At 39.9% G+C, this 14,542-nt stretch overlaps 1 protein-coding gene across 2 annotated transcripts in view; it reads left to right on the plus strand.

Moving 5' to 3' along the window:
• The window catches only part of ap3b1a (adaptor related protein complex 3 subunit beta 1a), a 78,504-nt gene that overhangs the window by 16,717 nt on the left and 47,245 nt on the right, over positions 1-14,542 (plus strand). For both annotated transcript variants that reach the window (XM_050052351.1, XM_050052350.1), the window contains exons 6-15: positions 269-335; positions 8,164-8,346; positions 10,906-11,061; positions 12,447-12,544; positions 12,658-12,712; positions 12,801-12,872; positions 13,696-13,758; positions 13,882-14,014; positions 14,108-14,217; positions 14,361-14,537. In XM_050052351.1, coding sequence (XP_049908308.1) covers positions 269-335; positions 8,164-8,346; positions 10,906-11,061; positions 12,447-12,544; positions 12,658-12,712; positions 12,801-12,872; positions 13,696-13,758; positions 13,882-14,014; positions 14,108-14,217; positions 14,361-14,537 — 1,114 coding nt within the window. The remainder of the gene's footprint in view (positions 1-268; positions 336-8,163; positions 8,347-10,905; positions 11,062-12,446; positions 12,545-12,657; positions 12,713-12,800; positions 12,873-13,695; positions 13,759-13,881; positions 14,015-14,107; positions 14,218-14,360; positions 14,538-14,542) is intronic.

Raw genomic sequence — 14,542 nt, forward strand, 5'->3', positions numbered from 1 at the left:
TGTCCAAAATCTGACTTTACTGCTCTCTACAGACTAAACTACTGAGTGTTCATTATATAGAGTCATTGAACAGGACTGGTCAGTCTTTGTTTAGATTAGAAAATAAAACCTGCTCATAGACAGTTGATGTGATACACAGGCACATCCGTATTCTGAGCACACAGAGGGGACATAATTAAATTTGTAAGTCTATCAAGTTTTCATGTTATGTGAATAATTGCCATTCCTTAGCTGACAATTTGTCTCTCTCGCTCTCTATTGTCTTCAGCCTGGATCCAGACCAGAAAGAGCAGCTGATCGAAGTGATAGAGAAACTATTGAAAGACAAAAGCACAGTAAGTACAGGCTGAGCAGTAAGTGCTACTCAGTTTAATTTCCCATGCTGGGGAACGCAGACCACTGGAGGGCGCCCCAGTCAAAGTGATTCTCCTCTCAGCTCTCCATCCCACAACTCATTCGGCAATGCCATGGTTTGTTAACACCCACTTAAACCCACACATCTTCAGATGCTCCTTGTTAAGTGTCCATTTGGAAGGAATTTTCGCACTGATGCTAGTGTCAGCTTAATTTTCTCAAAGGCCAACTTCTTTTCTTTTTTTTTCCCTACAATGGACCATAAATGAGTTGGATTCTCAAATTCTGTGTTTAGGCCAGTCACAGACACAATGCAGGCAGCCCATTAGGAGTCAGTAGGCAGCACATTAATTTGAGGAGGTCACAGTGAATACTAAGGGTGTTTAAATGCCAATTTCAGATATGTAGACGTTGGTCTCAGAATGCAGAGTATGTTGTGTTTGGACGTGCCAGTCATGCACAGTTTGTTGTAATTATGTATTCATAGCGTATACCTATCATTATACAAACAAAACAAAGCAGCTTAGGCCAAGGGGGGGATGGAAAGCCCAGTACCAGATGCATAGCATATTTAGCCCCAGACGCTAACGAAGACAGATGACTTCTCCCCCGTTGGAGCCCACATTGTGAGGCTGGGGACGGAGAGAGAGGGCACTATCATCACACAGACACAAGAGCACTATCAGTCTGTGATGAATGGCGAAAAAACCCAAACATAGTGGACACTTAATAGCTATCAAGTGATGCATTTTTATGATGCTAGGACGATACCATGTAGCATTTGGAAGTCCCACAACGATGGCAGGCTTCTTGCCATTTTATTTCTATTTCTTTATGCTGGCAGTAACACTAAGCAGTGTTTCCCTGAGATCAACTACCTTAGAGGGCTGGTGAGGACATGGAACGCATTTTAATTAATTAATAGCTAATAAGTAAGATAAGCTTTAAAGGTATACTGTGTAGTAATTGTCAGCTACTGTTTGTAAACCGTGTCATGGCAAAAGTGAAGGCAAGAAAACAACTCCAGATTCACTCTTGTTTTGGAATGAGCTTTGTCCGCTTGCCATTTCGCCCCTCTATATTTGCGTTATTTCAGCACTGGGTCTGAGACTTTTGTAGCTTCCTCTTGGATGCCTTCTGCTTTCAGTCTGGCACCTGGTCGCTACCTTCTCAAGTCTCAACCTCACCTGTGCGCTGTGCCCAGGAACATTCCGAACACAGCAAATTATGAAGAAAATAAGAAAATACCGACAGAGGGCAGGGTTACCGCTACTGTTGTCACGATACTGATGCTTTTACCTGCCTGAATATCTCGATACCAATACTGAAATGATATCATGACAAAAACCTAAAACTTCACTAAATCGAAAACTAGAAAATTTCCTCAGTGGAAGAACCAAGGAGGAGTATTGAGTCATTTGTGTTTAGTCTACGTTAGTGCACTACTGTAGAGTGCAGGCCAACAATCCTGGAAGTGTTAGACTTACAGTTAATACCATTTATGTGTATTATTTTCCTGCCCAATAAAATTGCATTTTATGTGCTGTTAAGTGTTTTCTTGTTAGTTTCTTTTTCATACATGTAGTTGTGTTTTTTCCTCAGTAAATTAGCACATTATAACACTGTTGTTCCCAAAGTACAATTGTTGTACAATTATTGTACAATTTTTAACGGCAGGGTATTGCAATATCTTTCTAGTGTTGGTATACCTTGTAGCATTACTGGGGACAGTAACTGCAAAGAACTTGACACTGATATTCTTTGGTAACTGGAGATAGCTAGCAATAGCTACCAGGGAAAACAAAACAGCTTCTCTCTTCCTGTTATGGTTGCACAAAGATTGATGCACTTCCTTTGTGCTGTAAATCGAGCCTTGATTTTACTGGGAAATCGTACCCGTTGACCTAGTGGCAACCTCCGAGGCTAAGAAATGAAGCCAGTCCAGAAGTGCCAAAAACGGCAGTTCCTTGAATGGCCACTTGAGGCTGGCTCCAGAAGTGAGTCAATGCCCATAGCCTGCCATGTTAAAATCCCCAATTTAACAGCAGAAATAAACATGTTTACAGCCTGGTACAAAAATACTTTTGGTCTCTATAGCTAATTTCAACATTCATGACAACTGTGCAGGGGGTGAATTTTTATTTAGCTCACACATTTATATTTTATTAAGGCTAAGAGTTACGCATAATGAGGGGCTTAGCTGCATTGAATGACAGGCTGTCTGCTGAGTCAGATCCACCCCTCGCTCCTCCACAGCTCCACCTTCTCATCCAAATATGGTCACTTCTGGCTCCAAAAATCCAAGATGTTGACAGCCACAATACCAAACTCGAGGCTTCGAAATGGAAGTCCACAAACCAATGGGCAATGTCGCGGTAGCTACGCCTGTTTTTTGTATATAGTTAATGACTGATGCTCACTACTAGCAATACAGAGCTTTCAGTCTGCGTTAATAATGGCTCAGTTCCATCAAGTGTCCTAGTCCTAATGTTATTAATTACACCTGTGCTTGTTCTGCTGTGTCAAAATGTAAAAAAAAAAAAAAAGCTGTTGTGTCCTTACTTTACCTTTGACATCTTTAGGTTTGTGACACAGTTGTACCATATCGGACGTTAATGAATCAGTTTAACTGCAAATAAGTTAATTAATTTAGGTAAATGCTATTTAGCTGATGTCAGTATGCTGCCTGTGGAAGAAGGAAACATTTGGTTATTGTTCCAGTTTGTAACATTGTCCAGGCCTCTTGACATTTACCTTTACAGATGTGCCTGTTTGGCTAAATGGCTGTGACACACGGGGGCCCTGCTTATAGGCAGGATGGTTTAAAGAGAAAATGGGAAGGCCCGATGACAGAGACAACATAGGAGTTTGTGCAGCTGTTTTACCGTGATGGATCTATTATCCAGCCATTACAAGATAAATGATCGATCCCTCCCACCGCCCCACCCCTCTGCACCCTCTGCAAAATTGAAATGAGAACAGAAAGGAGGAGCAGGGGCGGAGGGGGGTACTATGATCAGGTGCTAGGTGAGATGCCCATTAATTTAAGAGAAAAAGGAGGGAGGAGGAAAAGAGCAGGAGAAGAGCGAGAGAAGGGAGGATAGGCCGACCCCACATCGGGCCATCAATCAAAAAGGCGCACGTTGTCTGTGGCGTGATGACCCAGCACTCTCTGCCTCTCTGGCACCCTAATTAGAATTCATAGCAAAATAGATGCAAGGAAACGGTTTGGGCCCTTCATAATTTTATAGGAAATTTATTGTTATTAGAAGAACCATTTGCTTAGTGTGATTTTTCCATTACCAGCTTGTCACGCAGGGTAGATAATATGGTCGAGGAGGGGGAGGAGGTGTATGAACTCCATAGATTGGGGTGTCAGTTTTGTTGATGGTGCATGTAGTTTACCTTGGAGCTATGTCTAATGGGGGAAGTTGGTGGAGAATGCACAAAGCCTTGCAGCAGAATCCACATGCTCACGAACAGTGCTGCCTGTAATAGCCTTAGAGACAGGAGAGGCCTTGGGAGAATGCCAGGGGAGTCAAAATACACACCAATACAAGCTTAAAGTACATACATTCTAATTGACTGCTTTGAGTATGTTTATCTACAGTAGACTATTTTGGAAGAAATATTAACTGAAAAGACCAGCTGTGTTTCAAAGTGCTGCGAAGATACTTTAGCATAGATATGTGCAAGCCATAAATTTGTTTAAACTGAACATCAGTCACTGTAAACACTTAGTCCCTATTACAACAGATTATATCCTGTCAGTGATGCACCAATTGTGAAACTCTGTTATACAGTACATACAGAATTATTAAACAACCTTTAATATAACCTTCTTTCACATGAAGAAACATAAAAAATAAGTGCTACGAAAGCTTCTTACTATAAATAATATATAAAACCTGTGTCTCTTATACCTGTTTTATATTGCTGTAAAAACATCATCAAATTTCTCCTTCAAACAGCTGTATTTATTCAAATTTGTGACCAAAAACTACATTTTACAAGATTACATTTGAACACAGCTTACCTTTACCAAATACTCATTTTCAGTGAATAGAGATTGAACACATCATAATATAACTCAATGCAACCTATGTTAGCTGTTAGTTCTGGCCACCGGCTGCTAAGAGCTAATGTTAACTAGCTTTCCTCCTGCCGACGTCAACACAGATTTGTTGTTCACAATGCAGCATTATCAGGGAAAAAATAGGGTGTGTCCTCTGAAGTGTTAATGGTGAGTTTACTGCATCCTTTTGTCCCAAATGCACCCTTGGGAAGATCTCTGCTCGTGCCAAACATGTTTTCCATTGTGTCCGGGATGCAGATTTGCAAATCCTATGATTGTCAAGGAACAACCCGCCCTACTACTCCTATTATTGGCTAGCACTTGTTGCCTTCATTGGTTTGAGTGGTTAGGTTCAGGAAAGAAGACTGGAATTGGTCAGGGTTAGGGTAAGAACGCAAGGGTAAGCCCATCAGAGGCAAAGTTAGGCCATTCTTTTGCTACGTGAGGATTCGAAATTCATGTTCAGGATGACGGGACACCATTAGTCTCAAGCCCTGTATTTTAGCCTGCACAAAATTGACGTGACACAACAGAATGACATGGGCCACTGCCATCAGTGAATATCATCTTATTTCCTGGTAGTCAACAAGGCGAATATTGGCCGATACGAAAAGTTGGCTGATAAATCTGTGCATCCCTTATTGTGTTTTGTGGATTATCCAGATTAATTTATATTCAACTTTTTTGTTGGGTTGGGTCAGAAACCTCTTTTTTACAGCGATATGACTTGTCACAGTAAGAAAAGCACAGGTATAACTAATGATATTTAGTTCATAGTGGCTCTGTTCCATTTTGATGTTAGATAGTATGTTCAACACCACGTCCCTGAAACTTTCAAACTGAACTGGAACACAGCCATCGTTGAGCTCATAATGTCTGCTGTGAAAAAGGTCTAAAGAGTTGAGAGTGGCCTTTTGTGTGTGTATAATTTGGCTAAATTTTAATTTATATAAGCATCTTTACTCAAAGCAATTTAAAACAATATTGTGCACAGCTTCTCTAACTCAAACGAGGTCAACTTACTCAGTAATTTGAATATATATGGAAGAAAACTTCACTAAATAGCACACAGATCAAATAGCAAATGTTTGTACTTTATCTGGTTTATCTCAAAAGAGTCCACATATTTCCAAAAACTGTTTTATTTACCCTAAAACATGATTTATCCTGCTGTAGATAAATCAAATAAGACTCATTAGATACAGATTCAGAGTAGTGTAGTGTGTGTACTTGTCATGACATATATGTCAATACAGAAATGCTACTGATGTATGTAGAGATAGGCCAGGGTACATAATTGCAAATTTCCATAGAGCTGGGCAATATGGAAAAAATCAAATAACATGTTTGGTTTTTTTTGTTTGTTTTCCATCATTTACAATACTGTGACAGTGTTGTAGGGCTGGTTGACTTTTAGTGCTTTCACAAACTATGAGTTTTTTGGTGAATAATCCTTAGTAATGTGGAAATAGTGATTAAGTAGGTAGCAGTCTGGTAAGTTAAGCAAATTACATCACTTTACTGTAATGCAGCCTTCAATTCCAGACAGCACTGACGATATTACGATAACCAAAATCTCAGACTATATCCAATCTCATATTATGACATTGATATAATATCGATATATTACCCAGCCCTACTTCTAGTGATACTTTCACATATATATGTTTACTTTTACTTTAATTTTAAAAGTCCAGTGTGTATGATTTGGGGGGATATACTGGCAGGACTGGAATATAAATATTCACCTGAAAATTGTATTTCGTGTCATTGTGTTTTTAGTACCTGAGAATGAGCCGTTTATAGCTACATATGGAGTGGGTCCTCTCCGACAGAGTTCACCATGTTGTTTATACAGTAGCCAAGAACAGCAAACCACACACTGGCTCTAGATAGGGCCAAAGGGAATTTTCACATCGGCCACAAGCGGCAGCCTCCGAGGCTTAAAAATGGAGCCAGTGTGGAAGTGACAAAATCTGCAGTGCTTTGAATGGCCACACGAGGCTGGCTCCAGAAACCAGTCAATTTCCATAGACTGCCATATTTAAGTGCCCACTTTTTCAGCAGAAATAATATTCAACATTGTTGACAACTGTACAGGGGATGAATATTTTTTAAAACTCACCTGTTCACATTTTATTAAGGCTTAAAGGTATGCATATTTAAGGGTGGAGCTGCTTCAAGTGACGGCAGTGGTCACTTCTAACTCCAAAAGCCTAAGATGGCAACCAAAATGCTGAACTTTCCGTTGGTTGCAAATTGCAACCTTGTCACTAGATGCCACCAAATCCTTCACTAGACCTTTAATGGTTGTTAAGATGTCTTGACTGTCAGTAAACACTTAGTTGCCAGTTTATTAAGTTTGCCCAGCTAAAACTAATGCAGTCTAATACAATAGGAAATCCTCCCACATGAAGGTTGTAATGTTTGGAGGATGCTGTTTGTGCTGCTGTTGAACTGTTTTGATATACAGAGACGTTTTTCTGTTACTTAGCTTGCCCTTATTGATATAAATGGGTTGGACACAATATTAGAAACACCTCTCAGTAGGATGCAACAATATTTAACAGCACCACAAACTACAGTCTCCAAAGTGACACCTCTCTGAAACTCTGTCACGTATGATAGCATGCATTTTCATGCAAGACTGTTGGTATTAAGCTAGCTTTATCATGTAATTACTCTGGTTGGATCTACCTGCAAGTGCTCAAATGTAACTAGAATTTCTGTGGGTCACTCAGTAAATCTAACTTCATTCATCAGTGTGATACCATAAAATGCAGTTGTTTGATCCTCCAGTGATCCATTCATCAGTATTAGTGTGTGAATGTCAGAAAAGCTAATCATTGCTCAGATATAAGGTCCAGAATTCTCAGAGAATCTACAGACAGCAGCCGTGCACACACACACATTTCATACACACACACATACATGGACACACAATCAATGCAGGCTCATGACAATGCTGATGGGTAAATGCTGTGGGTTCCCACAGGGCCACCGGGGGCCAGAAGGCTTTAATTGGGAAGACCAGATTCTGCTCCCTTTCTCTTCTTCTTCACCCTCGCCTGCCCATGATAATGCTGTTTGCATATTAATACACCACAGTGTCACTCATTCAGTCTCACAGTCAGTCAGCGAGCCAGCAGGCAGTTGGGTGGTGGGGGGGCAGGCGACAGCCAAATGGGTTTTTTCCTCCTACCAATAAAACATAGTTGATTATTGGCTCTCTCAGCTGCTGATTCCTCCTCGTCCTTTCTTTGTCAATTGAACATGAAATGAGTTTTGTACCTGAGGAAAAATGTAATTTACATAAAAATATGAGAAACACTCTCATTGATGGATCTCTTTCACAGGGTTGTGTAAAATAAGTGAGTTAAAACTTTAAGCGCAGACGCCCTTTTTTTAATTATCTACTAACTACTTAGAGGCTGAAATGTGTGTATTGCAATCAAAGTGGTAAATTGTGTGTGTGTTCTTAAGTGCATTGATGGTACTTTTTTTGACCAGGGTCATATCTGTTTACCAGTCTATTATTTCTCAAGAGTCTATATATTATGCCTTTTTTTAAGAGACAAAATTATATGTTAAATTTGTCTTAACAAATCTGCTACTCATCTTCACAACTTCAATTCATTCGAATGTTAATTCTGGAGAGAAATGCATAAAGAACAGTAACAGTTCCCTCATCGGTTTCTCTCTGTTCTTCTGCTTCCCTTCATTTTTTTCTGTAGTTGGTGGCTGGCAGTGTGGTGATGGCTTTTGAGGAGGTGTGTCCAGATCGCATTGACCTTATCCATAAGAACTACAGAAAGCTGTGCAACCTGTTGGTGGATGTGGAGGAGTGGGGCCAGGTGGTCATCATCTCCATGCTGACGCGCTATGCCAGGACACAGTTCACCAGTCCTTGGAAGGAGGTGAGGCACTCATTAAAACCAATGAGGATCCAGTCTATGAAGTGGCAATTTGCAATTGCCTAGATGCCCAGACAAGGTAGCAATTACTGGTCATGTGAACTTCTCAGTTGCCAGAATTATAAGACACATTATTTTAACACATCAAATATGCACTGTCTGTCTGAATCCTGTTTTATGAGTGCAGCTGTCTGATCTTAAAGGACAAGTCTGGTGATACTTCATTATTTAACAGATCCCATTAAAAAACAAAACAAAATCAACAATAAACTGATCCTACTAACAAGTAGGGGTGGGGGAAAAAAATATATTCTTGGATGCGGATGTGGACGATTCTGCATTGATTCACAAATGTCAATAATTGATTATCAAAATGTTATCTAAATGTTAGTTAATGATGTGATATTGATGAATGAAGGAAAGAATCAGAACTCAACGGTGAGGGCAGTGCAGCATCCGGACAGTCTACACACTAGAGTTAGCCTATCTTGTCATTTATCTTCAGAAAAGGCAGCAGTTGTAAGCTTGTTTTAATTTAATGTCTAAGTAATTACCTTTGTAAGGCAAATGTGAACTATATTGTGAATACTTTCTAATCCACGCCATCACCCAAAGACGAACGTTAATGGAGCAGAGCAGTGATCAGCAGTAACGTTAACAAACGAGATAGACTGACCAACACACGCTGCAGCACTAAACAACTTAAAACAACTCTGTGGTGAAGAAAACAACTCTCTGCTCAGTCTGTTTCACCTCAAAAAACCCTGTGCCCAGCCTGCTCAGCGTCTTGGCTTTCCCCGGAGGTAACAGTGCAGCAGAGGGGCTGCTCTCACTGCTGGAGACATTTAGTTAATAACAACGAAACGGAGCATGCCGCCTCTCCCTCATTTTGTTAATCTCATACAGGCAGGAGACTGAAAGGTACCTTTAGATTAATTTATTCATTAATAATGCAGTTAAAAAGGCTGTAGACCATTTTAATTGGCATTTATGTTTCATAGTTAGTGTATTTCAGTGTAATATGGACACCAGTGAAGGGTTTGGCACACAGTACATACTGTGTATGTGTTTTTAATATGCTAAAACATTTGCCTATGTGAGATATTTTAGTGATTTTTGGTCACTACGCTGGCATTAATATCCCACAGTGCATTAGTGCGAGCAACCACAGATGAATACAATCCGACTGGCAGCCCCTGGATTAAAGGCTAGGGAATGGAGGCATTTTGACTTCTTTTTTTGTGCATCACAATGCATCTGTAATCATTTTATTATCACATCATAGCCCTCTGAATTGTAATCAAATCAAATTGCAAGGTTAGAAACACATCAATGAGCCACACTGTTGTAGTGGGTGACACTCTCCTTCATTAACAAAGACACACACACTGTAGTTCATTTCGACTCCTGCTGCCACAAATACCCACTAGATATCCAAATGTGGATTAATCCTCTGCTAAAAATAGTACCCAAAGAATACAATATTTACCCCTGTTTGAGTAACGTTTGCTGAAAAGTACAGTTCCCAGCTGTTCAAGGAAATTACTGAGCCTTTTTGAAAAATGAAACTTTCTTTCTGAGCCATTTTTCAAGTTAATATCTGTAGCAGGAACCAATGGGCTTGGGCTTGGACAAGCAGGCTCAAAAAGTATTTAGAAATGGTTTATTTTGGGCTTTCCATGTGGTTTGTTGACAATACAAAAGAGATTAAATTCCACCAGCCTTATGCAGATGGATAAAATGAAATGTGAAATGAGAAAGCCAATAAGTCTTTGTATTCAGTATCTGGATTGTATTATAGGAGTTATTTAGATTTACAGTGGAGGTGGGTGATGTGGTCAGAATCTTCTATTGTGGAAAATGTCATTTTATGTCATGGAGACGCTATGTGTCACTGTACAGTAAGTGTTTCATTACCACACAATATTTTCTTCTTTTATTTGGAACTTCCATACAAACAAAAAACAACTGCCTCATTTAATACAATATTTGAGTTAAAAACAAAAGACTCAAATCAGTAAAAAATAAAATTATTCCAGAATGAAAGCTTTAAGATTCCAGAGAACAATAATTTCAAGTGTTACATGTCTCTGTATTTACAATATCACTCTCGTATTCCATGTCTGCTCAAATTACGTTACCTTGGGAGGCAGCTGGATTTGCAAGACAACATGAGAATCACAAGATCACGTGAGAATCCATCCCTGATTTGCTACATAGTCGCCCCGAATAGCTCCCGTTGTAGAAATGGTTGATAAATCTCTCGTGGTGGCCACATGTCTGCTGTGGCACGGTATATACTGTCATATTGCCCAACCCTAATTAACAGTCTTTGTGTTTTTTAATTATTTTTACACATATCACAATACTGGATGTCCTTATAAAATTTGTTTCTTGGTAAATGTGGCTCTATACTGTATGACGAGAAATTCAGAGAGTAATTGATTCTTGAGGCATTGAAAAGACGTTACTATAATTTGGTTGGACAATAAAATTGAAGTTCACAATAATTCACTAAAAACCTGTTGTTTAGTGTGTTGTATTGTGTTGTTTGTGTTTCAGGGTGCCATGTTTGATGAGAACAATGAGAAGGCGTTCTATGACTCTGACTCTGAGGAGAAAAAAGACCAGACAGAGGCCAAGCCTTACATCATGGATCCAGATCATAGACTGCTGCTCAGGAACACCAAACCTCTGCTGCAGAGCAGGAACACTGCTGTGAGTTAGCTGGACACTTAAACACAGACATATACAGCCATATTCTAGCCATTAGGAGTAGGGGGTGTAAGTGTGTGTGCGCAGCTTTTTAACCTGTCGAGAGATATAAACATTGATCAAGGTTTCTGAGTGCGGCCTTTGCTCATATCTCACCGCTGTCTTAGAGATAAAAGCTACACTAGTGCTGCTTCATGGACGTACATGCACTTTCAAATTCACTTTCCAGCATTAATACATTTCAAGATACCTTTCCTTATACAAATACACACACATACCTGCCATAGTGCACCCTCCAAGTTAAAAAAAAAAAAAGAAAGATAAAAAACATAGTGAGTGCAGATCTCCATCACCCAGGAGTCTCAAGGTCTCTGTCGCTGTGTAGCAGCGGGAGGAAAAATGCTCCCAAATGAAAGTGTTGATTAAAATGTGACATGCTGTGTCTTTTACACGCGACGACACAGTGACATCCTCCATCTTCATAGACGCCTGAACCCTTTCATTCTGCCTGCAACGATGGACACACGTCCGCCTGCTATTTAAAGCCCCGCTGAAAAATTGCCTTTATAGAGTCGTGTCATGAGTGCCTTTGTGGAGCCCTAAGACATGCATGTGAGGGAATCTTATTTTAGCTTGGGTAGGCAGGTGGTAATATACTGATGGTAGTGTAATAATAATAATAATAGTACAGCACTTAAAAGTTATAAAGTGCTTTTCCGAGTGTTACAAAACATGAAATCAAGGAAAAGTAACAAAGTTTGAGAGTAAAAAGCTGGGAGCATGTTATGGAAATTTTTTGAAAATTAAAACAAACAATGACTGAAAAGCAAAGACATTACCCAGAAGCAGTGGTGGTGTTTGACTAAGTGCATGTACAAATTTGAGGTACATATACTTCCCTTCAGTATTTCCATTTTCATACATCTACTCCACTACATCACAGGGGGAAAGATTGTACTTTTTATTCCACTTCATTTGTCTGACAGCTTTAGTCACAAAGGTGAAAACAGGCCTGTTATTCAGACACCATAAAAAGTTGAATTTTTTTTAGAGATACTCGTAAGACAGCCATGCAAACAACATGATGTTTTTGTAGAATATGATGCGTTGCTGTAGATGAAACTACTCAACAGTATATAAAGGAGCGAAACATAAAATGAGTGAAACATTACATTTCATTCATTAAATGAGCGAAACATTGTGCTAATAACACTTACATTATTTAACTCAGCTAAGGTTTTTGATTGCAGGACTTATTGTACTGGAGTCTTTTCAGTGTGGTATACTTCTTCCGCCTCTGCCTAGAAGCCCGACTGTAAAACGTTTCAAGAGGGATTAAACTAAACAGATAATTTAATCAATATCCAACTGTGTTTGGTGTGTTTTAGGTTGTGATGGCTGTTGCTCAACTCTATTGGCATTTGGCCCCCAAGCATGAAGTCAACATTGTCACCAAGTCACTGGTTCGGCTACTAAGAAGCCACAGGTAATGCAAAAGAAAGCTGCAGATCCATGTGTGCCTTCTCAGAGTTCACTGTATCTCTGCATCCATGTTGTTCATGTCTGAATATGTCGCTGTCTTTCTCTTCTGCTGCACAGAGAGGTGCAGTACATTGTGCTTCAGAATATAGCCACGATGTCCATTCAGAGGAAGGTAAGTCTGCTTCTGGGCAGCAGAACAATAACTGTGTCTTGATGCACTGGCACAATCTGCTGTATTAACATAAATTATCTCCAAACAGGGGATGTTTGAGCCCTTCATGAAGAGTTTCTATGTGAGGTCTACAGACGCCACACACATCAAAACACTGAAGGTAACTACCAATTTAAGTTTTTGTTCAGAAACAATTTCACTCTCTGTGGTTTATCATCTTTTTAGAAACCTGTGAAAAACGTCTACAGGAGAAATTCAGGTTTGATGATGTGTAGAAAAGATTGTTGAGAAATGCACAAATTATATGAACAGGGAGTCTGCACAAAAAGATGATCATTTGAGTTCAGATTAAAAGTAGAAAACTGCATGACACTCAGCACCCCAAAGTTCTCCCACTATGTGACACTGAAGTTACACACCCATTTGACTTAAAAGTACAAATTATGCTCCTGTTTTTCACTGTAAAAGCAAAACCACAAGTGTGGGAACTGTGTGTATTGATTTTGACGAATAGTTTCCTGCTTTGAAAATGAGTAATTTTAGCCACATATTTTCTGTTCTTTTCTATACCTACAAATGTTTTCTTCACTTTCACTAACTTGAATTTCTCCCGCAGATTTGTCACAAGCTTACAAAACGCAATATACTGCACAACCAAAAGCTTTAAAATAATTTTTGATCACAGTTTCACAAGCTCAGAATCTTTAGTTCAGCTACCTCATGCAAAAAGATGGACAGCAGAGATATTGGGTGCTGAGGTGGCTCCGCCCTCCCTGTCAACCCCACTTATTCTGTTTTGATTGCACCTTATCATTTTTTAGAAGCCTCACCATTAACTGTTGACTTTTGGCATGTGTATATTTTGAGTTTGTACTGCAACTTCTGCACATCACTTCCTTTCTTGATGAATAAAGTTTTGTCTTTTCTCCTATCTTAGTCTTGAGCTCATACTGTAACCAGCCTCTGCACTGTGATTTTTGTAGTTGGAGATCCTGACCAACCTGGCCAATGAAGCCAACATCTCCACCATCCTGAGGGAATTTCAGGTTTGTGTTTTGTTTCTTAATGATCCTCCAGTTACTGACATCAGTATTTCTTGGTATTACACTTCCCTATTGACTTTCAAACAGTTTCTTCTCTTCACTGTCTTTGTCTTGTCTCTTTTTCAGACCTATGTGAAGAGCCAGGACAAGGCGTTTGCAGCAGCCACCATACAAGCCATTGGCAGGTGCGCCACCAACATCTCCGAGGTGACTGATACTTGTCTCAACGGTCTGGTGCTGCTACTTTCCAACAGAGACGGTAAAATGCCATCAGTGATTGCAGATATCTGACTGTTTACCCTCATCAGTATATTAAGGTGCCAAGATTGGCCGGTGTGTTTTATCTTTACAGAGACTGTGGTGGCTGAGAGTGTGGTGGTGATCAAGAAGTTGCTTCAGACTCAGCCCACGCAGCACAGTGAGATCATCAAACACATGGCCAAGCTCTTCGACAACATCACTGTACGATTCATCGTTGTATTGTTCCTACTGTTGATCCATTTGTGTTTGTTCAACCTGAAAGTTTAGGCAGGAACAAATAAGTGTTGTAAAGAACTCTCAGCAACTGCTGCTCTTTCTCTTTGATTTGTCACACAAACCTGCAGGTCCCCATGGCCCGAGCCAGCATCCTGTGGCTGATGGGAGAGTACTGTGAGAGGGTGCCAAAAATTGCACCTGACGTACTCCGTAAGATGGCAAAGACTTTCACAGCAGAGGAGGACATTGTCAAGCTGCAGACTGTCAATCTGGCAGCCAAACTCTACCTGACCAACTCTAAGCAGGTACA

The sequence above is a fragment of the Epinephelus moara genome, chromosome 9, assembly GCF_006386435.1.
Source record: "Epinephelus moara isolate mb chromosome 9, YSFRI_EMoa_1.0, whole genome shotgun sequence".
NCBI classification, from domain to species: Eukaryota; Metazoa; Chordata; class Actinopteri; order Perciformes; family Serranidae; genus Epinephelus; species Epinephelus moara.